Here is a 21,964-nt window from a genome sequence, read left to right on the forward strand (position 1 = left end):
GGTTGCCTCCCTCATACGCCCCACCAGGTACGTGCCCTGGACCCGGAATGGAACCAGAGACCCTTCCGGTGTGTGAGCTGACGCTCTAACCACTGAACACACCGGCCAAGGCTCCCACAGCTTTTTAATTCATGAAATTAATGTCTTTCCAAGAAGAACCCAGATTTGCATTCTCGTTTACATCCACTCATCAGAAAACTCTCCAAGAACAAAGTTGCTTGAGATAGGAAGGGACTGAGGAGTCACTTCCACAGCCTCCTCCCTCAACCCCCTTGTGCCTCTATGCAGGGCATTACCTAGAATAGCTGAGATTACAGTTTTCTGTATGTGTTCCTCTATAAGATTATTCCAAATTTTGCCGTGGGTGTGTCCCCTCTTCCAACACACTATCTCATGGTTTTGGAAAGCAAGAGGATGCAAGGAGGGGGGGCAAGACAAACGTAGAAGTGGAATTATGACTTAGACAGTACTGTGTGTAAGCATTCACAAGGCTTTAGGAAAGACTCCTCAAAATCAAAAGGCTGATCTGTCAGCCACCAAATCAATAGTGGATTAATTCGGACCCGAGAGTCGCAGGCTTTCGGAAAAGTCAGGGACTGATTGCCGATGTATGTAAATTCAAGGTCCCACTCCAACGCCTAGGGACTATGCCTGGCGCCCCGGAGGAGAGGGTGTCCGCAGCACTCTCTTCAAGAGATCTCGGAATTTCCTTGGTGGGTAGCGGTACTGGAGAAGGGAGGTCCGATCTGGAAGCCATCTGGCCCTGGAGATCACACATCCATCTTCCAGCAGCAAAGCAAACCCCTGAGCGCGCCGATGAGCCCGTCCCTCGACCCGGAACAGCAGCGGTAGCCACCTCGGCTCCCGGAGCCCACGTGCGAGTAACAGCGGCCACGTGGGGCTCTGCGGAAACGCCTTCGCAGAGATTTGTCCCCTGCGCCGCCCAGTAGAAAGGAAAGCCGAAGACGACGGCCGGAGGAAACGCTCCAGGCAAGGGCCGGGCTCGCGGGAGCCCGGGACGGCCAGGGGCGGGGCGGGGGGAGGGCGGGGGCGGGGCTTGTGCGGCCACCGGCGAAAGGGGCGTGGTCTGGGTCTCCCTGGGTGGGCTTTGGGCGGCGGTTGGTAGGCACGGCCCAGCTGCCGGGATTCCTCCGCTTCTGCGCTAGAGCAAACCCGGCTCCTAGGTCGCCATGGAGTCCGTGCTGAGCGCGGGCATCGCGATGGCGGAGGCGCTACAGAACCAGCTGCCCTGGCTGGAGAAAGTGTGGCTTTGGGTGACGTTTCTGGGCGATCCCAAGAGCCTCTTCCTCTTCTTCTTCCCCGCGGCCTACTACGCCTCTCGCCGCGTGGGCGTCGCCGTGCTCTGGATCAGCCTCATCACCGAGTGGCTCAACCTCGTCTGCAAGTGGTGAGATAGCGGAGCCCTCCGGCGCCCTGCTCTCCGGTCCCCCAGGGCCCGGAGTCCCGCGCGAGCCCTGACCACTGAGCAGGTGCCTCAAAGGCCCCCACCTCCCACCCGCACCAGCGAACTCCAGGGCCTTAAGTCCTCCCATCTTGGATTCAGACCTCAGGATCCCCGTCACACTCAGAAGAGTAGACCAGTGTTTCTCAAAAGGCCCTGATCACAAAGCCCCTGAGGGCAATGTTTAAAATGCAAATGGCCCGTCCCACCTCACAGGTACTGGTTTAGAAACTCCAGCGGAAGGGCTGGGAATCTGTATTCTAACCAATATCTATGGTGACTTAAGCAGCCTGTAGTCCTGCTTCTCAACTCACTTTCATTCATCTAGTCATTTATTTGGCATCGTTTGTTAAGAAGCATGCTCCGTGACCGGCTTCGCATTCCCTGCTGAGGTCAGAGGAGGCTTGCCAATGACTAGTAAGGTGTAGTCCCCAGAACATGACCAGCAGCATAGGGAGCCCTTGGAAACTTGATAGAAATGTGGAACCTCAGGCCTGGGGCCAGAGCTACTGTACCAGAATCTGCATTTTAACAAGGACCGTCCCCTTACCCCCTCCCCTCCCCCCTTGATTCCTGTGTAAAGTCTGAAAAGCCCTGAAATCAAGCACTGCCATCCAGGGAGCATGTTCTCTTCTTTTTTCCTTTCATTCACCGGTAGGCTCTTCACACAGACTGATAAGCCAGGAATCCCAGGCAAGTGGGTGGGGCTCTTGGGGCTTACCTCTGTGCCACCTGTTATACTTCTTGCTGGGCATGTAGCTGCACCTCCCTTCACCTCAGCCCCTGTTGCCAGATCCCCAGCCTGGCAGAGGGAAGGGAGGCTCATAGGAGACGCTTGAATGGGCTGGAATGTGTTGCTAAATAACGGTATTGGAGTAACCTTCCCTTGTACTCTTCTCTGCAAGGCTTTCACCCCTACTGTTAACGGAAAAGCCGTGTCTAATACTTTTCTTCTAATTGCCCTTTGCTTTGTGTTCTCTCCTCCTGAGAGTGTGTAAGCATCCCTCTCTAGTCCTGTTCCCCTGAGAATCAGACCACCTCCTTAGGTAGACACTCGTAATGACCCCCCCCCCACTTGACAAAACCCCCATTCATTTGCTAAGTATGTATTGAGCGCCCCGGGTTGGTGTGAGAACAAGGCTCAGTTTTTGGTGGAGAGCAGCAGTCCCTTCTGTACTTCCCTCCCCGGCACTTGATTTCCTGCCAGCCTCTCTTCTGCTCTCCCACCTCTTCTCTTTCTGGCCACAGCAGCCTTCTCACTGTGGGATTTCACAGGGTCCGGCCAAGCATCTCCTAGGCCAGGGGATTTTGAATATTTTGTCTTCCTTATTCTTCCTCAGCCTCCTCTGCCCATTCCCCACTCCCATTTCCAGACACAAGAAACTTACCTCCTAAGTAATTCAGGTGGAGGCAATTCAGGTTGGAATTTGGGAAATGGAAAGAGGGAGAAGCAGGAGGCTCTGGGAGGAGCCCAGTGAGAGGTCCTGGGCTCTCTATGGATTAGAAGAGCAGAGCTGGTCCTGCAGTGGGAGGGGTAAAAAGTAGGACTTCTGAGCATCTCAGAGCATACACCCGCCCCCCCCCACAATCTCTTACCTCCTTATCACTTTTTAAAAAATATATGTTTTAATGGTGTTAGAGAGAGAGGGAGATAGAAACATCAATGCTGAGAGAGAATCATTGATTGGCTGCCTCCTGCAGGCCCCACACTGGGGATTGAGCCCACAACCTGGGCATGTGCCCTGACCAGGAATCGAACCGTGATCTCCTGGTTCATAGGTTGATGCTCAACCACTGAGCCATGCCAGCCGGGCTCCTTATCACTTTTTTAAAAATAGTGTGTTTTCTCCTGTTCCAAGGTAAATATCCATGGCAATGAAACAGCACAGAATTAGACTCCCTTTGTTTCTTTTCCTTTTTTTAATATATTTTTTAATTGATTTCAGAGAGGAAGGGAGAGAGTGAGATAGAAACATCAATGATGAAAGAGAATCATTGATCGGCTGCTTCCTGCATGCCCTCTACTGGGGATCAAGCCCGCAATCCAGGCATGTGCCCTTTCCTGGAATCAAACCCAGGACCATTCAATCCACAGGCTGACACTCTATCCACTGAGCCAAACCAGCTAGGCCTGGACTCCCTTTCTGACTCTATCTCTAGAGTACCCCCAGGTGTTCTGCCCCTCTCTTGTCCACCTGGCTCTATGTGAGCACAGTATCATCTTGCATCTGTTCTCCTCTAGGTTCCTTTTTGGAGACAGGCCATTTTGGTGGGTCCATGAGTCTGGGTATTACAGCCAGGCCCCAGCCCAGGTTCACCAGTTCCCCTCTTCTTGTGAAACTGGTCCAGGTAAGAAGCCTCAAACCTCCCTTTTCCTGTGTAGTTAGGATTCGTGTGTTTCAAGTACTTTTCAGCCAGGGTGGCCCAACTAAGAGGCCCACCTCACAATTACTGGGCCGGGGATTAAAAAAAGCTCTAGGAGGACCACATTGAATTCTGGAAGGAGAGCACCTATGCCAGTGCGCCAGCTGCCCACCTTGCTTAGAGTAGAGCCAAACCTTAGAGCAGTGGCCACGGGGAGGGGTGAAGAAAGCTTCAGGGTGGAGGGAGCTATGGACAGTGCTGGGGAAAGGTTCTCTTATCAGCCATAGGGAGGTAGCTCTGTTGAGCTATCACCAGGGGCACCTGGGTTCCACCCCCATCCTCTTACCACAAGCTTCTGTTTCCCCCACAGGCAGCCCTTCTGGACACTGCATGATCACAGGCGCAGCCCTCTGGCCCATAATGACAGCCATCTCTTCCCAGGTGGCCACTCGGACCCACAGGTACACCTGGGCATTGCCCACCAGTGGGGTCAGAGGCAATGGTACCCTGGGCCCAAAAGGCCCAGCAACAGGGCAGCTTGGGAGCTGGAGTTCTGGAGCCCCTGGGCGTTTGTGCTGTGGGAAACTAAACTGGATCCAGATACCCCTAGACCAGCGGTCACCTTTTGCACCTCACCACTGGTTGGCGATCATTGCCCTAGACCAGTGGTCGGCAAACCGCGGCCCACGAGCCACATGCGGCTCTTTGGCCCCTTCAGTGTGGTTCTTCCACAAAATACGTGTGGGCGCGCACGTACAGTGCGATTAAAACTTCGTAGCCCATGCGCAGTAGTCGGTTTTCGGCCTGGGCGAGTCTATTTTGAAGAAGTGGCGTTAGAAGAAGTGGGGGGTGTCGGTCGGTCGGTCGGGCGACAGGAGACGCAGCACAGGCGGGCCGCAGAATACGCAGCGCAGGGGAGGTACATTGTTTTGAGGTACATTCGCTGAGGTTGACCCCTTCCAACTCTCCCATCCGCACTCGTCTATCTGAAACAAGTATACAAGACGAGTGTGGATGAGAGAGTTGGAAGGGGTCGACCTCAGCGAATGTACCTCAATCAGATTGAGGACGTTTTTAGCAAAGGCCAGCTTAGGAGTTCCCTAATTAAGTTAATAACAGTGTACCTACCTATATAGTTTAAGTTTAAAAAATTTGGCTCTCAAAAGAAATTTCAATCGTTATACTGTTGATATTTGGCTCTGTTGACTAATGAGTTTGCCGACCACTGCCCTAGACCAGTGGTCGGCAAACGGCGGTTCGCAAGCCACATGCAGCTCTTTGACCGCTTCAGTGTGGCTCTTCCACAAAATACCGACTTCTGCGCATGGGCCACGAAGTTTCAATCGCACTGTACGTGTGCGCCCACACGTGGTATTTTGTGGAAGAGCCACACTGAAGGGGCCAAAGAGCCGCATGTGGCTCTCGAGCCACGGTTTGCCTACCACGGCCCTAGACCATTTGCCTCTCTTCTTTCTAGCCGCTGGGTGAGGGTGATGCCGAGCCTGGCTTACTGCACCTTCCTACTGGCTGTTGGTCTGTCCCGAATCTTCGTCTTAGCACATTTCCCTCACCAGGTGTTGGCTGGCCTGATAACTGGTAAGCACCTGGAACAGGATGGGCCCAGAGGGTGCTGTCGGTAGTGGGAAGACCAATCTATTTTGCCAAACTGCATTGTAGCTCAGGGTGGGTCATGTCCCCAAACACATTGAAGCTGCTGTCACCCCACTCCTTCAGGTGCGGTCCTGGGCTGGCTGATGACCCCCCGGGTGCCCGCACAGCGGGAGCTAAGCTTCTACGGGTTGACTTCTCTGGGCCTCTTGCTGGGTGCCAGCCTCATCTATTGGATCCTCTTTACACTGGGCCTGGATCTTTCATGGTAAGTCCTGCTTTAAAGCCTGGGCAGGCTGGCCTGTCCTGCCTTGCCTGTACCTGGCCTGGTGGGTCTCTGGTTCACTATACTAAGAAAGGCCACATTACCTATTCACAAACATAGACTGTCCTGGGGTCTCAGAAGAACATGGGGGTGGAGTAGGCCCCAATGGGGATGAGAGCCATTGGCTCTCTAGGTTCTAGGCTGGGGGATATCTCTCCTGGCAAAGACTTTTCCTCCCAACAGGTCCATCAGCCTAGCCTCCAAGTGGTGTGAGCGGCCTGAGTGGGTGCACATGGACAGCCGGCCCTTTGCCTCTCTGAGCCGTGATTCAGGGGCCGCCCTGGGTCTGGGCATCGCCCTCCACTCTCCCTGCTATGCCCCAGTACGGCGAGCACACCTGGGAAACGGACAGAAGATAGCCTGCCTTCTGTTGGCCATGGGGCTGCTGGGCCCCCTGAATTGGCTGGGCTACCCACCTCAGATCAGCCTTTTCTACATCTTCAATTTCCTCAAATATACCCTCTGGCCATGCTTGGTCCTGGCCCTTGTGCCCTGGGTGGTGCTCACATTCAGTGCCCAGGAAGCACCACCCATCCGCTCTTCCTGACTTCAGGTGCCTCCTTCAAAGCCAACACTCCGTGACCTCCACACTGCAGGAGGCGGCCCCATCCTCTTCCAGCCCCCCAAAAGGCCCTGCTCATTTGAATTTCCCACTTCTCCCACCACCTGGCTTAGCGCCAAAGAAGGGCCTTCCCTTTCCCAGAAAGGCTAGCCCTCCTCCTGCCCTCCTTTCCAAGTCCCCAAAAAGCAAAGGCAAGAGCAAGACCAGTGGGTTCCTGCAACACTGTGAGGGGCTCAGAGTGGCCCCAATAAAGCCCTTAAACACTTCTGGACTCTCTTACCTACGTGTACATGTCCACTAAACTTGCCCATGTGCACGCGAGTGGGATCCCGGCTGGGCCCGCCTGTTCTCCACCCCGTCCCAACCCTGTTTCCACAGAGGCAGAGAGTCAAAAGGAGAGGGGAGGCTATAAATTCATTTGAGACCTTCAGCCCTGGGCACCATCACCACCTCGGCCATATGAGAGGTCTTGTGTGGTGCTGTGGCTACCTTCAGTGAAACCTCGTCTTTAACCTACTGGACAGAGGTGCACCCAGCCTCCTGTTTCCTAAGCTGGTTAGTCCAGGGGCTAGAGAGAAGAGCAGTTTTTTTGGCCAAGAGGGGAAATACGAACCTCTGCTCCATTTGGGAGCCCAGAGGACAGAGACACTGGCTCCAGAAGGCACTGCCAGAAACAAATTTATTTACACAAGGACACACAATGTTATGGGTTACAAAATACTTTAACTGAAAACCATATCCAGGAGACAAAGCAAGGAGTGGGTTTACATGAGAACCAGACCAGCCACGGGAAGATGGGAGGTAAGGGGTCCAGAGCTGGGGCTCAGCATGGGGAGGCCTGTCACTGAGCCCAGCCCAATCCCCACCCCCCAGGAGGACCTAGGACACACAACACATAAGACAAGTGCACAATGGATTGATGGTGGTGGGACTCCTGCCCCTCCCCTGACTCCCTCAACCCTGCTCAGACCCCGTCAGGGTAATATGTAAACAGATTGGTGGGGCCCAAGGATGGGAAGAAAAAAAGTGTGTGTGGTATTGGGAAGGAGGAGAGAGGAAGACTCGCCCCCTAGGAGCCACTTCCCATCTTTGGTTTCCTACAGGCTGGACAGCATTCCCTAGAAGCCTTGTGGGGCCCCAGCCCCAGAAATGGGACTAGGCTGGGCTTCTGGGAAAGAGAAAGGGCGGCCCCCACTCCTGATCTTAGCTTCCTTGGGCTGGTGGCCCGCAAAGGAAGCCCAGGAGGAATGGAAGCTCCAGCTGAGCGCAGACTTCCGTGTTTCTGGTTCTGGCCCTGACCCTTCTAGAGCCCCCATTCTCACCCTCCCCAGGCTTCAAAGCAAAAGGTCCCAGGAGAGAGGTGGGCCACGAACCCTCTGCTTGCAGCATGCTGGGTGACTAGGGAAATCTGGTCCTGAACAGCAGGGGCACTCTCACCAGCTTACAGTGCCCCCTGCAGGGACCACCTTCTTCCCCTCCCCAGTCTGTGCCAGCAGAGGGGCAGGAAGGCCAACAGAGTAAGTTGGAAAGCAGGCCTGGAGCTGAGGTTCTTCTAGGCCCCTCATAACCCAGGCGTCCAGCCCCATCCCTCCCACCCACTCCAGCCCCTGGAAGGGGAAATAGCCCCTAAGGAATGTAAAGCAAGACAGCCCTGCCCACAGACTCCAGGCCCACATCCCAGGGCATCAGCCTGCCCTTTGGTGCTGAGGCCAGGAGAAAGGCGGAGGAGAAAGCCGTCTGTGCGGAGATGGTGAGGACAACAGAGTGGGGAAAAGGGTGGGGAATCGTTGGGCAGGAGCCCACCTCCCCTCCACTCTATATCCTAGACCAGGGGTCCTCAAACTTTTTAAACAGGGGGCCAGTTCACTGTCCCTCAGACCGTTGGAGGGCCAGACTATAGTTTAAAAAAAAACTATGAACAAATTCCTATGCACACTGCACATATCTTATTTTGAAGTAAAAAAACAAAACGGGAACAAATACAATATTTGTATTTACATGTGGCCCGCGGGCCGTAGTTTGAGGACCCCTGTCCTAGACGGTAGAGAGACCCTTCAGGACCTCCCAAGGCTAGAGAGGAGGAGGGTGAAATTAAGGCATTTCCCCCCCAAGTCAGCTGAAACCAAGGTACCAAACTTCCTGTTCCGTCCTCACTCAGGGAGACTGCCGAAACAAAAGGTACTATCTGGCCCCCTCCCCACCTTGAGCTGGCCCAGGCTCCAAGGGGGAAAAGGAAAGAATTTGGGAAAGTGGGTGTGAGATACCACATGGGGAGAGGCTGCAAAAGGTAGCTCCATATCCTACAGAGGAAGCAAACTTCTAGAGCTGAGATGTGAGCTACAGGGGAGGGGGCCTGAGACAGCTTAGAGGAGCAGGAGGGGCGAGGCTGAGAGACCCACACGGCACACGTCATTGAATGTGTGACTTTTTGTTTTTAATAGAAAAAATAAACAAAATCACAATGATGAAGCCCAGAGGACGGGGCCGGGGCGTCATAGGGCAGGCTCCTGCTCCATAGGTTCCTCTGCTGGCCTGTGGGGACAAGCACATGGAGGGGCACTGAGTGGGGTCCTCAGCGTAGGGGAGGGCAGAGAGGTGGGAGGAGCCTCACCTGGGGCTGTGCTCCCTGGCTGCAGCAGCCTGGGCCTGCTCGGCCCCCACTGACAGCAAGGCCATGGCGCTCACAGTCTCGGCCTCCTCCGTCTCCCCTGCCTGGGCCTCCCGCAGGGAACGACCCAGACCAGCAGCAAACCTCTGCACACAACTCCAGTGTTTGCCTGTGGATGAGAGACGAGCAGGAGGTCAGGGAGGGCAAAAACCACCCTATGAATTTGTTCATCCCCAGCCCTGGCACACCCCTCAGCTCCGCCCCTCTGGTAAGGTCTGAGCCCCTCCACTTGTCCCCACATACTCTGGATCTCGATGACTTTCTCTAGCGTGGCCACTGCGTTGATGTTGGGCTTTTGCTGTAAGACTGTCTCATCCAAGGGCTGTAGCTGGCAGTAGAAAGAAGAGAAGGCTTAGGGTGGGGAATGGGTGATGGTGCCTGCCCTTCTAACCACCCCATTCAGCCTCAGACATCTCTCAGGATAGGAGGAACCCTCCTCAGAAAGTTCTTCCTGGCCTCTAGCTGTCCTCAGGACCCAGGAAACCTTCCCAAGGGCCCTCGGTACTGCCTGACCCAGGAAGGGGCCCTTCCTCCCAGCCTCGCAGACCCTGGCCTACTGGCCCACACCCCCAGCCCCTCCCTTCACCCCTCACCTCCACGCTGAGCAGAGCCGAGACACAGGCCTCAGAGGCATCACAGATGGCGGTCAAGTCGTGGCCTCCCTCCAGGGCCAGCACCACCCGGCCCCCTGCCAACGTCATCAGCTGCCTGGTCAAGTGGCCAAAACCTTTAGGGATGAGTGAATAGAGATGAAATGGTAAAAAAAAATAAAAATAAAAGAATTCAAGAGAAGGTAAGAAAGGAGAGAAATAGAAACAAGAAGTGGGACAAACAGCACAAAATAAGATGGAAGACTTAAACTCAAATGTGTGTATATATATCAATATTAAAATTTAATGCCAATGGACTAAATGCTCCATTAAAGACAAAACGTAACAGACAAGCTTAAAAAATGCAATCAGATGTCTTTTAAAGAACACCACTGAGAGAGGATGGGTCAACAAGCTCCATGCCGAGGACTCCGGGAGGAGACACACCCTCTGCTACTCCCCCCACCTCCCTCCCTGCTTGCCTCTCAAGGCCAGGATTGGCAGAGGGAGACTTGGGGGCACTGCCAGGATTATTGCAAGTCTTGGCCCTGCCCCAGCTCTCCTCCCAACTGTGCAGTGTCAGTCTCTACCTGCTCCACATCCCCACCTGACCCCATCCTTACTGTTCCACAGCCTCCCTTCATCCCCCAGCAGGCTCACATCTGGCGGTGACAGAGTAGCCACCCAGCGGAGACAGGTGTCCCTCAACAGCATCAAACCCGGCGGAGACTAGGACCATGTCAGGTGAGAACTCGTGGGCAATGGGCATCACCACTGTCCTGCAAAGGGAGGGCCCAAGCTGACCCTGGCAGGAGGCTGAGCCAGGCCTCGCCCCACTGTGCCCCCCAAGACAACCCCCTCCACCTACACCAAACTGCGTGTCTCTACCCCTCCCACGGCAGGGCCCGGGGGCTCCCACCCCTCCCTTGGCCCTTCTCAGTCTTCACCTGAAGGCTGTTAGGTATTCCACGTCTCCGATGGGGGGGTCCACACCTCCCGTCCATGCCACGTTCACATTGTACCCCATGCCCGGCCCTCCGCCAACCTAGCAGCACGGTGGGGGAGGGGTTATTCTCACTGCCTAGGGATCCCAGAAGTCGCCCCCACCCTCAGCCCTACCTCCAGCCCTCACTCCACTGACCTCTGCTCTGCATGGAAGGGCAGTTGGCCGGTGTGGTCCTCCCACTAGGAGCCCAGACTCCCCAGGTACCAGCACCACCAAGGGCCTCCAGGACTCCCTGCCAGGTCCCCTTCTACTACCTCCCCGAGGGGCCCCACATTTGGGCCCAGGAGCTGTACCTCTTCAGGAGCCCCGGAGCCTGGAAAGAAGTTCCCGTTGTCATAGCGATGCAGGGAGATGTAGAGCACGGAGGGGTCGTTGTAGAACGCTTGCTGGGTGCCATTGCCATGGTGAATGTCCTAGTGGGAGGAGTGAAAGCATCAGGAAAATGGCCCAGGCTCTAGCCCAAAGGTAAAAATTCCCCTTGTCACCCCTCCCCCCGAATATGGTGAGCCTGGGGTACAGCCCACCACTAGCTACAGGGCATCTGTGTTCTGTTCACAACAGTATCACCCCATGCTTCTCTAACCGGGATCTGTGCAGGGTAGATGCAAAGCCATGAGGCGAATGTGGCTACTCTCCCCCAGGGCCCATTCTATACAACAGTGTGGAGGGCAACGTTAAGGCTAGTAAGCATTGGAAAACAAATAGATATAGCGCAACCCGCATGGCTCAGTGGTTGAGCATCGACCTGTGAACCAGGTCATGGTCCGATTCCCAGTCAGGGCACATGCCCGGGTTGCAGGCTGGATCCCCAGCGCGGGGTGTGCAGGAGGCAGCCAATCAAATGATTCTCTCTCATTGATGTTTCTATCTCTCTCTCCCTTCCTCTCTGAAATCAATAAAAATATATATTTTTTAAAAACACAAACAGATACATTCTGAAGAAAAATCCAACATTAACAATTTTTAAGCCAAAGTTGGTCTTCAAAGAGATGTCACCCTTGATGAGGATTGCTCATGGCTACTTCCCCAGCTCACAGGGAGTGGTAGGTGCCTTTCCCTCCGCCAAGAGAGACAGGGTTTGAGGAGCACTGTGTAGGAGCAAGAGTACAAGTGGTGGGGCCGGAAGGCCTGATTTGAAACCCAGTACCAACCTCCCCAACTAAGCAACCTTGGTTGGGTAAGTCACCCAACAGCTCAGTGTCTCCATATATAGAAATGGACACCCTAATTCTTCCTTCCTACATAAGGTGGCGTGAGTACATGGTGCCGTGATATCACGGGGGTATTGGTCTCTACGGTTCAAGGTAGGAAGTCCTTTCAGTTACTTGAAGCTGCAAGGTGGGGGCCAAGATGGACCAGGGGCCAAAACCACTTTCGAGTCTCCTAGTGAGGAGGGAGTCCCAAGGAAATGGAGGGTTGGGCTAATGCTCCAGGCGGAAGATGTAAAGTAAGCCATCAGGCCCAGCTCCAGTGTGGGCACCCGAGGAAGAGGAGGCAGGGTTGGCTGGGGGCTTCCTGAAGGGTGACCCTGGCCCCGGCAGCTCACTGCTCACCCAGTCCACGATGAGAACCTTGCCCACGTTCAGCTTCTGCTGCAAGAGTTTGGTTGTGATGGCTACGGAGTTGAAGAAGCAGAATCCCCTGAGGGAAGGGGGAGAAAAGGGCAGGGAGGTCAGTGGTTTGCTCCATGAGCAGGATACATGCATCACCTTAGTGAGGGGGGAAAAGGGTGAGGACTGCAGGTCTAGTGCAGGGCTGGGGTGGCACTCACATGGCTGTGGATTCCTCAGCATGGTGTCCTGGGGGCCGGATGATGGCAAATCCATTCTGAAAAGGTGCAGACAGGGGGACAGAGATAAGAGACAGACAGGCAGGCAAGGTGGCCACAGAGGGGTGGACACAGAAGGACAGAAACATAAGCCAAGCAGGGAAGAAAACACAGGTCAGAAACATGTATCATACACAACCGTGGCCAGCTGTGGGCCACGTGGGCAGACAGGCAGACCATCCCAGCTCTTGAGATGCCCATGAGAGCACCAGACACTAGTGCCACTTTGTTGGTCCCTCTTTACCCCTCATCCCCCAGCTGGCCTTAGAACTGTCACCTCCTCCCACTCTGGCACCTGAAAGTTGAGGTTGCAAAGGACCATGCCTTACTAAAGGGAAAGCTAAGGCTGCCCCAGTCTCGGCTCCTGAGGATACAAGACCAACAAGCAGTGCTTAGCTTCTCCCCTGCCAGTACTCACCTTAAGTTCTCCAGCTGCCACCTTGAAAGCCAGCTCCACCAGGCAGCCCACCGCCATGCGCACGGCACTGGAGGAGTGCATCTCATTCCATACAGTGTCACTGTCCACCTGCAGGGGCAGGAGAGCAGGCTTCAGCGTGCCCCCTGCAGGGGGAGGGCAAGAATGGGGATGGGCACTTGGACAGCCAGCAGCTATGTTGGGCAGGAGGGAGGGGCCAAAATTGGGAGAACCATTCACCAACCCCCACCGGTAGGTGCCCTACTCACCCCGATCCCCCCACAAGGCAGCATGGCGTACATCTTCTGGCTGATGGGGCCTGCAGGTAAGAGAAACAGAGCTACTCCACTGCCAAGGCTGTACGTTGGGGTGTGCAAAGGGCAGTGAGCTCAGTCATAGAAAAAGACCCAAGCACAGGGCAGGCTTCTGCAGCCCATACCAGTTGGGAGATGTCTGTGCCCTGTTCTGGGGATACATCCTGCCTCTGGGGCAGACAGCGGGGAGAAAGGGGCAGAAGAGCAAATCACTCCCCCATCACCAAGCCTGACCCCTCACCTTCCACTCTGCAATGAACTCCCACCAGCGTGCTCTGATAATGTCATATTCTACATGAACGGAGTCCCTTGGAGGTATGCAATATGGCACTGTACCACCTCTGCCTTGGGGATGACCTGTGCTCAACAGGACCCACTTGCCTGCCCTGGCCGAGCAGTTTTCCTGACAGCCCCCTATCCCACCCAGGCAGTGGACAAGGCCTGGCCCACACCTGCCCGTCAGCCTGCTGACTCACCAAGCAACTTCTTGCTGTCCAGCTTCTGTCGGTTGAGGGGGCTGGTCCCATAGAGCAGGGTATGGTACTCAGAGTGCACCGTCTGAATCTCGTCCAGTGTGGCTTTCCGACCGCGGATCCGCTGGCAGGGGAGATCAGGAGAAGGGTGGCACTGAAGGTCCAGCTCTCCTTGAAGCCCAGACCCTCTCTCTGCACCACAGCCTGGGGCACATGGAGCCACTTCTGACCTCAGGAGATCCAAAGGCTTTAGAGAAAATATAACCTGCCCCCCGCCCCTGGGGACCCCAGGCCAGGACCCTCCCCGCTTCAGTGGGGGGTCCATAGGGGAAAACAGGCTGTAAGGGATGCGGGGACTGGCCTGAGGTCAGGGGTTGCACAGAGACACGGAAAGAGGCTTCACCAACAGGGAGACAAAAAGGCCTTCGCTGGGTTTGAGTTGGGGGCTGAAGGAAGGAGGGGCTCCCTTACCTCACACTTGCTGAGCAGGCCCGTCTCCTGCAGCCGGGACCAGATGCTCTGGATCCGGCCGGCGTGCTCAGGGTGCACGTGTGTGTTTCCGCACATGCACTGGTGCTTCAGCATGAATGTGTCATAAACCACGCCTGAGCCAGAGACATACCTTCCGTCAGCTCTGCCCTGGGCCATGTGATAGCCTGGCCACCGCAATCCTCAGAAGAGCTCACTGAGCTCTCCCAGCCCACCCCGCCACCCTCCCGCACACCCACCCCTCTTCTCTCCTCCTGAAGTTTTTTCCTCCGTGACTGCCTGTCCAAACCTCCCTGCTCCTCAAACCTCAACGAGGCCGCCCTTGACACCCCCACTGGCTTTTATCTCTGCCCACTATGCCCCTAGCACCGAACCCTCATGGCACATCCCCCTTTCCCCACTCCTGTGCTGCTCCCCCCACCCCACTCCCCGCCTGTGGCCATTATTATCACTTCAACATATAGTCAATATAAAGGTGAGACCATCCTCAGGCATCGGTGGCCCCAGCACAGGGTGGCGTCAAGTGGAAGGGCTTTCTAGAATGGACAGAGGCCTCACTCTTGCCCTCACAGGGAGACAGGGGAAGCTGGAAGGGCAGGATCCGACTGAAACAGCGGGCACTCTCCACCCACTGGAGGGCTTGTGCGGTGATAGCACAAAATCAGGGGGTCCCTCAGCAGCAGTGGGGGGGGGGCCTAAAAAAGACGCGGCCCCAGTGGGTATGGACGGGATCGCCACGCTCCCTCGCAGTGGGGCAGAGGATGCCCCCTCTACCACAGGTGGCTGGTGGTGCACAGGGAGAGGACGAAGGCCTGTTCTCCCTCCCTGCAGGGCACTCTGAGGGCCCTGGCAATCCCTCAGGGCAGGGACTGTGTCTCTGCACGATTCCCACCAGGCTGAATGCCATGCACACGCCCCTGACACAGGAGGAAGGACAGTCGGCAGTAGTGGGGCTCACCTGTGGTGAAGAGGTGTTTGGTGGGCTGGTCTGGGGGGCTCTTCATGCCCCCAGGAGCAGCAGGTGAGGACTGGGTTCGGCCCAGGGCCTGGTGGGGCACAGTGGACAGGCTGAGGGGTGCCTGGTACACCTGTAGTGGCTGCAGCTGCTGGGCATCTGAGAATACCTGGGAAGGAGGAGAGTAGGAGGGAGCCTAGGTGAGGCTTAGCCTGAGACAGATGTGAGGACAGGTATCCTGGGGCCTCCAGGGGGGGTCCCCAAGCCAGCCCTTCTAAACCTTCTCTCCCCCGCCCCCCGCCCCCTCCCTCCAAGAACAGAAGAAACTCCAGCCTTCATTGTCTCCTCTCCCAGGAGAAGGGGAGGGATGGGAGGACAGTGATGAGTCATGCCAGAGTAGCATTGAGGTAAGTGTGTGGGAGGGGTGGGATGAGTCAGGCCCCGAGGGCTCAGCTGTGGCCGCAATGAATGAAGTGCGCACTAGGCACAGGGCATACTGTAGTAACAGTGAGGGTGTGTGTGTACACACGCACACATGCACGCACAGGGACCAACGCACAACCGATCCTACGCAGGCAGAAATGCAGATACGGCCACGTACGTACAAACACACACCAAGCAGACAGGCGGGGGCAATCACAGACAGAGGCAGGGAGGGGTTGGCGGCTGGTACTGCCAGCTCTGAGACCAACACCAGCAGTCCCTCCCTTCCACAGCTCCTTGTCTTTTCCTACTCTCTTTTTGCTCTCTTCAGAAAGCTGGCCCTGCACAGCCTGGGCACTGCAGACTGGGGAGAGGGGAAGGCAGGGTGGAAAGGAGGAAGGACAGAGGGATGGTGATCAAGGCCTGGGGGAGGGGGCACCTTTTTGTAACCAGTTCTGGACTCCTCCAAGTCAGGTCCCTCCTCAGCGCCACTCTCGCCCTCCTCATCCTTGACCTGGATGCAGTCCTCCTCCTCCTCCTCATCCTCCTCCTCCTCTTCCTCCTCCCCTTCCTCCTCCTCCAGGTCCTCCTGCGTGCTCTCACTCTCCGTGGAGCCTTCTCGGGGTATGGTGAGGGCTCCCTCCCCCAGCAAGGCCTCCTGCTGCTCTGTGAGCTCCTCTTCTGTCTCCTCGGGGTGGGTGGTGGGCTGTCGAGGCAGCTCCCCAGTCTTCGTGAGGATCTGGGAGCAGAGCAGAGAGAGCACATCCGCTGGGAGGGGGAGCAGCCGTGCAATCTGTGGCCCGGAGGGTCAATCCTTCCCTCTTCTCCCCCCCGCAGCCACCCAGCCCTTACAGAGCTATGTGATTTAGAAAAAGGCAAGGTGGCTCCTCTGAGCACATGTGGCACCAGGGAGTGGCCTAGGGTGTCAGCCCCCTCTCCCTTCCTGTCAGCCTGGTCCTGCCCCAGCACAGCCCTGCACATTCGCTTCTCCCGGCTCACCTTGCCCAGCTGCAGCTGCTGCTGCTTCTGCTTCTCCAGGAACTGCTGGTGCTGCTGCTGCATGACCAGCTGCTGCAGGGCCTGGGGGCTCTGGGGTAGCGGCGAGGACTGAGTGCGGCTCAGGGGCCGGTGCCTCGGGAGCTTGCCCACCGTCCGCATGCTGGTAGCCACTCGTTCGCCCGTCACCAGTGGGGACTGCCCATGGAGCGGCACTGTCAGGTGCAGGGAGGGTAGTGACCATTATTGCCAGGCCCCTCATCCCACCCCACGACTCTCCCCATCCTAAAACACCACCACCTATACTCAGGAAAAACTGTGGAGGGGCCTGGAGCAGCCTGCCCCCAAATCTGAGCCCCATTCTTCCTCCTCCCCATCATTAAACAGTCTCACAGCTAAGAGCCACTGCCTCCAGCAAGCCTTCCTGGACTCTCCATTCTCTCCCTTTGATTCACTCATGTTTGCACATACAATCCTGGGCCCTCCATGTGAGTGAAAACGACGACTAGTTCTTCCCATCCACAAGACCTCCCTGCTCATGAGCATGGATCCTGGGCTGGGAGAGCGGGACCAGGACCACGTGTCTTTTAAGCAGAACCTCTCCTGATGCCACTGGCTACTTAAGGGCTGACTGTCCAAAGCTGTGCTGTCCAATCCCATAGCTGCCAGCCTCACGTGACTACTGAGCATGTGAAATGTGGCCTGTCTAAACTGAGACGTGCTCCGAGTGTGAAATACACACAGGTTTCAGGAGAGTGTAAAACACAAAATAAAACATCTCACTGGTAACTCTTTGTATTGACCATATGTTGAAATGATAATATTCTAAATCAGCGGTTCTCAACCTGTGGGTAGCGACCCCTTTGGGGGTCGAATGACCCTTTCACAGGGGTCGCCTAAGACCATCGGAAAACACACATATAATTACATATTGTTTTTGTGATTAATCACTATGCTTTAATTATGTTCAATTTGTAACAATGACATTGGGGGTCACCACAACATGAAGAACTGTATTAAAGGGTCGCGGCATTAGGAAGGTTGAGAACCACTGTTCTAGATACAGCAGTGGTTCTCAACCTTCTGGCCCTTTAACTACAGTTCCTCATGTTGTGACCCAACCAGAAAATTATTTTCGTTGCTACTTCGTAACTGTAATGTTGCTACTGTTATGAAGCATCATGTAAATATCTGATAGGCAGGATGGTCTTAGGCGACCCCTGTGAAACGGTCGTTCGACCGCCAAAGGGGTCTCGACCCACAGCTTGAGAACCGCTGAGATACAGTAAGTTAAATATGTTATTAAAATTAATTCCACCTGTTTCTTTTTATACGTCTTAATGCGGCTACTAGAAGACTAAATTACATCTGTGGCTTGTGTTATCTTTCTCCTGGACAGCGCTGCTCTGGAACGTGAGCGCCATCACGGCCGCAGAGGTTGCGGAGCACGGCATCTGCAGGCTGCAGATTGTGGAGGAAATCAATGATGCCACTGAGGGAAGCCATGCCAGGGCTGGAAAGAACCCTTGACTGCTTCTCCCTGCTGGTCCTGCCTGGAGCCCCAGAAGTGGGGCCTGACCCTCCTCCCCTGCACAGCTGCCGGCCCACTCACCAGCGATGAGGGCGCTCTGCTGCCGGGCCTGCTCCAGCAACAGTACATGCTGCAGCAGAGAGGCGTGCCCATGGGGGCTCGAGTCGCCCTCCAGTGTCACACCCAGCAAGCAGCCGGGGATAGAGGATGTGCTCATGAACTTGCCAGTCAGTGCGCCACCCTGCCGCAGGGACTGAAGGGCCTGCCTCTCAGCCTCCTGCTGTGCTGACAGTTTCGGGGAGGCCTGGGGATGGAGAGGGGAGACCGATGAGGGAGGGGCTTATACTGCCCCCAGTCCCGCCAACTTCGGACCAGCATCCCTCACCTACCCTCTGCCCACCTCCCAGCTCTGAGGTGGTGTATCTGATCTCCCTCAGGGCCTTGGAGGACCAAAGCTCTAGCTGGGGACATCCAGGACTAAAGAACCCAACACCAGAGAGGACAGGGTGCGTGCCCATACTTACAGTGAGGTGCGAGTTGGTGACAGTGACTGTGGCCTGCAGCCCTAGGGAGATGTTGGGCAGAGAGGGAGACGTGTAGAGGCTGAACTGGTTGGGAGAGCTTTCCAGAGGGAGGGCCCGGTGCTGGGGGAGCATCTGGGGAGCAGTCGGGAGAGACAGGCATGAGCACTGGCAAAGGGGGCCACCTGGGGCTGAGACTGAGGGCTCTGAATGGTGCCCTGCTCCCCGCTACCAAGCCCCACCTGGGGACGGGCCTCGAGCCACAGCCCTTCAGGGGCCCGTGGGGCGTATCCCACTCCAGGGCCCAGGTCTCCCCAGCCTGTCTACATGGGAAGAGGTCCCTGCTGGGCACTCCAGCAAGACAGACGGGAAGGAGCTGCTGTCCTGCTTCCCAGGGAAAAGGGGTACCTCAGGCCCACCCACCCGCCCACAGGCCTGTACCTCGGTGGGGATGTTGGGGACTGAGCCAGTAAAGCCGTTCTCAGCGATGGTGCTGTGGGAGCTGTTGGGAGAGCTGGGGCCAGAGCCTGGTGCGCTGTTACACACGGACGACACTACGGGAGAAGTGGCTGTCAGCTAGGCCTGCTGGGAGCCACCTCCACTCCCAGGCCCTCAGAACAGGGGCAGGAGAGGAGTCCTTACCGCCAGGCCCGGCACCTGTGATCTCAACAGCTCTCTTCTTAAAGGTGCTAATGACAGTCCCATCCTTCCGACGCAGGAGGGGGCTGCTCCTCCGCTCGGCCACCTTCTGCTTTAGCCTTGAACGCACTTTCAAGTTAGGTTCAGAGGCTGGGGAGAAGGTAGCCAGGGCTCAGACACATCCACACAAACGGGCACACACTACAGCCCAGCCCTCCACCTCCCAGGAGCCATATTCCGGGAGGCCAGGCTGGGCCCTTACCCGTTTTGCGGAGGGGGAAGTCATCGCGGCTGTCATAGGGCCCAAGCAAAGGCAGTTTGTAGGAGGGAGGCGTCCCAGGGGGGCCACTCTGGGGAGGGGAACTCTGGTCCAAAGAAGCATGGTGGGCTCCCCTGGGGGACAGAGACAGATCACTTGTCACCTAGCATTCTACGTTTATGAAATACCCACTGTGTGGATCCTGATGAGGGAAGCGAGAGAAACCAGGAGTGGAATTTCCTAGGAGGGACTGCGGGGCCCACATATGGCTTTAGGTCAGGAACCTCTTTCTAGCCTGCAGGCAGGCAGCCTCTGAGCAGGGCACCTCTGCGACCCATGCCTGCCAAGGGTCATTACCAGCATTTGGGATGCTGCGGGAGGGAATGGTTGAGGCCGCCTGGCGTGGGCTCCTTTGACTTCGACAGGAGGAATTCCTGGAGCCTCAGCTTCACCTCGGTGCTGGCGATGGCACCTGTGGGACAGGGCACAGCTGACCTGGGTGCTCGGGCCAGGACCCCACGGCCTGGGGGAGACGAACGGGAGTCCTGGCTGGCCCCCGGAGGCCCCAGGCCTTACTCTCTTTGCTCTTCTCCTTATTCCGCAGGATGAGCAGCTGCTGTTCCAGCCGCTGCTTCTCCAGCTCCTCCTGCCGCTGCTGCTCCCGCTGCCGCTGCTGCTCTAGCTCCTGCTGCCTCTTGGCTGCCAACATCTGCTGCTGCTGCAAAGGCACAGGGGCGGGGGCAGGGGGAGGCAGGGTGAGCAGGTCCAGGCGGGGGTCAGAGGTCTGGGTGGCCCCCCCGCACCCCCCTCGCTCACCTTGAGGTGCTTCTGCAGCTGGACCTCATGCTGCCGTGTCAGGTGGTCATGCTGTTTCTGGAACTCAGCGAACAGGAGCTGCTTCTGCAGCTGCTGCTGCTGCTTGAGCGCCAGGAGCTCCTGCTGCAGCTGCTGCTCCCGCAGTGCAGGGTCCACAGAGCCTGCCAGAGCACCCCGCAGCTCCACTGGGCTGGGGCTGCCTCCACCCCCGCCACCCATGGAGCTGGGCATGGCTCCTGGCAACACCGGCTTCACCTCCACTGTGGGGAGAAGAGACAGAAAGGGGTCAGGAGGTCTGATCCCAGACCCCACTGGCAGCCATGCCCGGCACCCAGAGAGCTATCAGGCAGGAAGGACGACTGGACCAAGAGAGAATGGAGAGATGGGAAGTCAAATCCCTCTGCTCTGGGGATACAACCTTCTGCCTCAGTTAAATGAGGTTGAAGCCACAAACGTCAATAAGAAAAGATGCATAAGCATGAAGCACAGTACCTCGAAGATTGTGAGTGCTCAAAACGTGCTACTGTCATTGATATTTAATGCCACCGGGTGTTTTATATGAATTACTTTATTGATGAGGAAACTGAGGTTTCAGGAGGTTTAACTAATTAATATGACCACAGACAGACAGCCAGGTGACTGATGAACCAGGATATAACTCCTGTCCTTCCTGTGCCTCCCTCACCTCTCAACACCACACACTCCCCACCAGAAAGTCTGTACCAGAAGAGACACTGAGGCACAGAGGTCAGTTCTAGAAATGACAGGACTGGCCACCAGGGCCCTCGGTACACCCAGGAGAGGCCCTTGGGGACCCTCTAGACATCCCTACCCGCTTCCCTTTTCTCTTCCCCACACCCAGCTATGGAAGCTGAAAGGAGAGGCTATGGGAATGGGGGTGAGGTGGAAGCAGGAGGCCTCGGGGGAAGGGGTGCAGGGCTGCACCAAGCCAGGGACAGGAGGGGGCTGGGAATCAGACTGGCTTCCTTTGCTGGATTATCTCCTTTCAACAGTTTTATTGTAATTACCCTGAAAATGCCGCTATATATAGAGTGAGCCAAACAGCAGCTGTGCCTAGGGGGAGGAGGGAATGAGAGAATGGGAGAATAGGAGGGCAGGCACAGAGAGGAGGTGGGAGGAGGAGACAGGAAAGGGAATCAGACAGGAAGAAGGTAATAGCAAGGGGGGGCGGGCGGTGCTGGAGCTGAGGCAGAAAGCTCAGAACTCCAGTCCCAGGGACAACCTGCTGGGAAGGGAAAAGGAGTCCAGGGCCTGCTGGGTCCCAAGACCTTGGGTCCAGGCCCCCATATGGACAATGGGCTGATGGGCCCAGGGAGTGGCAGAAGGTTCCAATGGGAAGGCTAAGTCTCAACCTCTTGATCCCTGTACACACACTGTCCTCTGGTCACTGAATGTCACTTCCCATCACTGCCCTGTGGTTGCCAGGGCCAACACCGCACCAGCAAGGAGCCCCAGCCCAGCCCACACCCCCCAGAGCCTCCTGACGCAGCAACGGGAAGGCCGGCTACCCACTGCCTGGGAAGGGGGAAGTGAGAGAGGCAAGGCCAACCCATCTTGTTTCTTTTTCATTTCTTTCTCCAAAGAAAGCCCTCACTTTCCTCACTCCAGCCCCGGGAGGCCACAGGGAGTGGGATGCCAAGGGCCCACTCCTGCCCAGGCCTGGAGAAGAAAGGACCCCAATATCCATGCGGCTGCCAGT

The 21,964-nt window shown here is 56.4% G+C and overlaps 2 protein-coding genes across 9 annotated transcripts in view; one reads left to right on the forward strand and one right to left on the reverse strand.

Moving 5' to 3' along the window:
- The first annotated feature begins 956 nt into the window (after window positions 1-956).
- G6PC3 (glucose-6-phosphatase catalytic subunit 3) lies at window positions 957-6,587 on the forward strand. 3 transcript variants are annotated; one of them, XM_070392863.1, is made up of 7 exons: window positions 957-990; window positions 1,185-1,408; window positions 3,705-3,811; window positions 4,197-4,287; window positions 5,304-5,422; window positions 5,561-5,702; window positions 5,943-6,587. In XM_070392863.1, exons 2-7 carry the CDS (start codon window positions 1,191-1,193, stop codon window positions 6,304-6,306), a joined length of 1,041 nt encoding a protein of 346 aa, XP_070248964.1. In that variant the 5' UTR covers window positions 957-990; window positions 1,185-1,190; the 3' UTR covers window positions 6,307-6,587. The 3 variants fall into 3 exon arrangements, with proteins under 3 accessions (XP_070248964.1, XP_070248966.1, XP_070248965.1); XM_070392864.1 differs by lacking the exons at window positions 957-990; window positions 1,185-1,408 and adding an exon at window positions 1,580-1,678; XM_070392865.1 differs by lacking the exons at window positions 957-990; window positions 5,304-5,422 and having other exon boundaries at window positions 1,088-1,408; window positions 5,943-6,057.
- A 2,146-nt stretch (window positions 6,588-8,733) lies between these two features.
- Window positions 8,734-21,964, reverse strand: part of HDAC5 (histone deacetylase 5) — a 34,811-nt gene continuing 21,580 nt past the window's right edge. For 4 of the 6 annotated variants that reach the window (XM_070395255.1, XM_070395254.1, XM_070395253.1 and 1 more), the window contains 24 exons: window positions 20,245-20,504; window positions 20,005-20,146; window positions 19,786-19,900; window positions 19,432-19,562; window positions 19,173-19,319; window positions 18,972-19,084; window positions 18,534-18,665; window positions 18,091-18,313; window positions 16,482-16,693; window positions 15,922-16,221; window positions 15,063-15,228; window positions 14,087-14,220; window positions 13,619-13,739; window positions 13,098-13,147; window positions 12,832-12,939; window positions 12,357-12,412; window positions 12,139-12,226; window positions 10,879-10,998; window positions 10,527-10,624; window positions 10,240-10,358; window positions 9,583-9,716; window positions 9,233-9,317; window positions 8,933-9,098; window positions 8,734-8,853 (listed from right to left, as the gene is read on the reverse strand). In XM_070395255.1, the coding sequence (XP_070251356.1) occupies window positions 8,814-8,853; window positions 8,933-9,098; window positions 9,233-9,317; window positions 9,583-9,716; window positions 10,240-10,358; window positions 10,527-10,624; window positions 10,879-10,998; window positions 12,139-12,226; window positions 12,357-12,412; window positions 12,832-12,939; window positions 13,098-13,147; window positions 13,619-13,739; window positions 14,087-14,220; window positions 15,063-15,228; window positions 15,922-16,221; window positions 16,482-16,693; window positions 18,091-18,313; window positions 18,534-18,665; window positions 18,972-19,084; window positions 19,173-19,319; window positions 19,432-19,562; window positions 19,786-19,900; window positions 20,005-20,146; window positions 20,245-20,504 (3,260 nt within the window). In that variant the 3' untranslated portion in view covers window positions 8,734-8,813. Of the gene's footprint in view, window positions 8,854-8,932; window positions 9,099-9,232; window positions 9,318-9,582; window positions 9,717-10,239; window positions 10,359-10,526; window positions 10,625-10,878; window positions 10,999-12,138; window positions 12,227-12,356; window positions 12,413-12,831; window positions 12,940-13,097; window positions 13,148-13,618; window positions 13,740-14,086; window positions 14,221-15,062; window positions 15,229-15,921; window positions 16,222-16,481; window positions 16,694-18,090; window positions 18,314-18,533; window positions 18,666-18,971; window positions 19,085-19,172; window positions 19,320-19,431; window positions 19,563-19,785; window positions 19,901-20,004; window positions 20,147-20,244; window positions 20,505-21,964 lie in introns of those variants that run through there. The other 2 variants (XM_070395256.1, XM_070395257.1) reach the window with 2 other exon arrangements.

The sequence above is a fragment of the Myotis yumanensis genome, unplaced genomic scaffold, assembly GCF_028538775.1.
Source record: "Myotis yumanensis isolate MYYU_CA2020_CCGP unplaced genomic scaffold, mMyoYum1.0.hap1 SCAF_16, whole genome shotgun sequence".
Lineage (NCBI taxonomy): Eukaryota > Metazoa > Chordata > Mammalia > Chiroptera > Vespertilionidae > Myotis > Myotis yumanensis.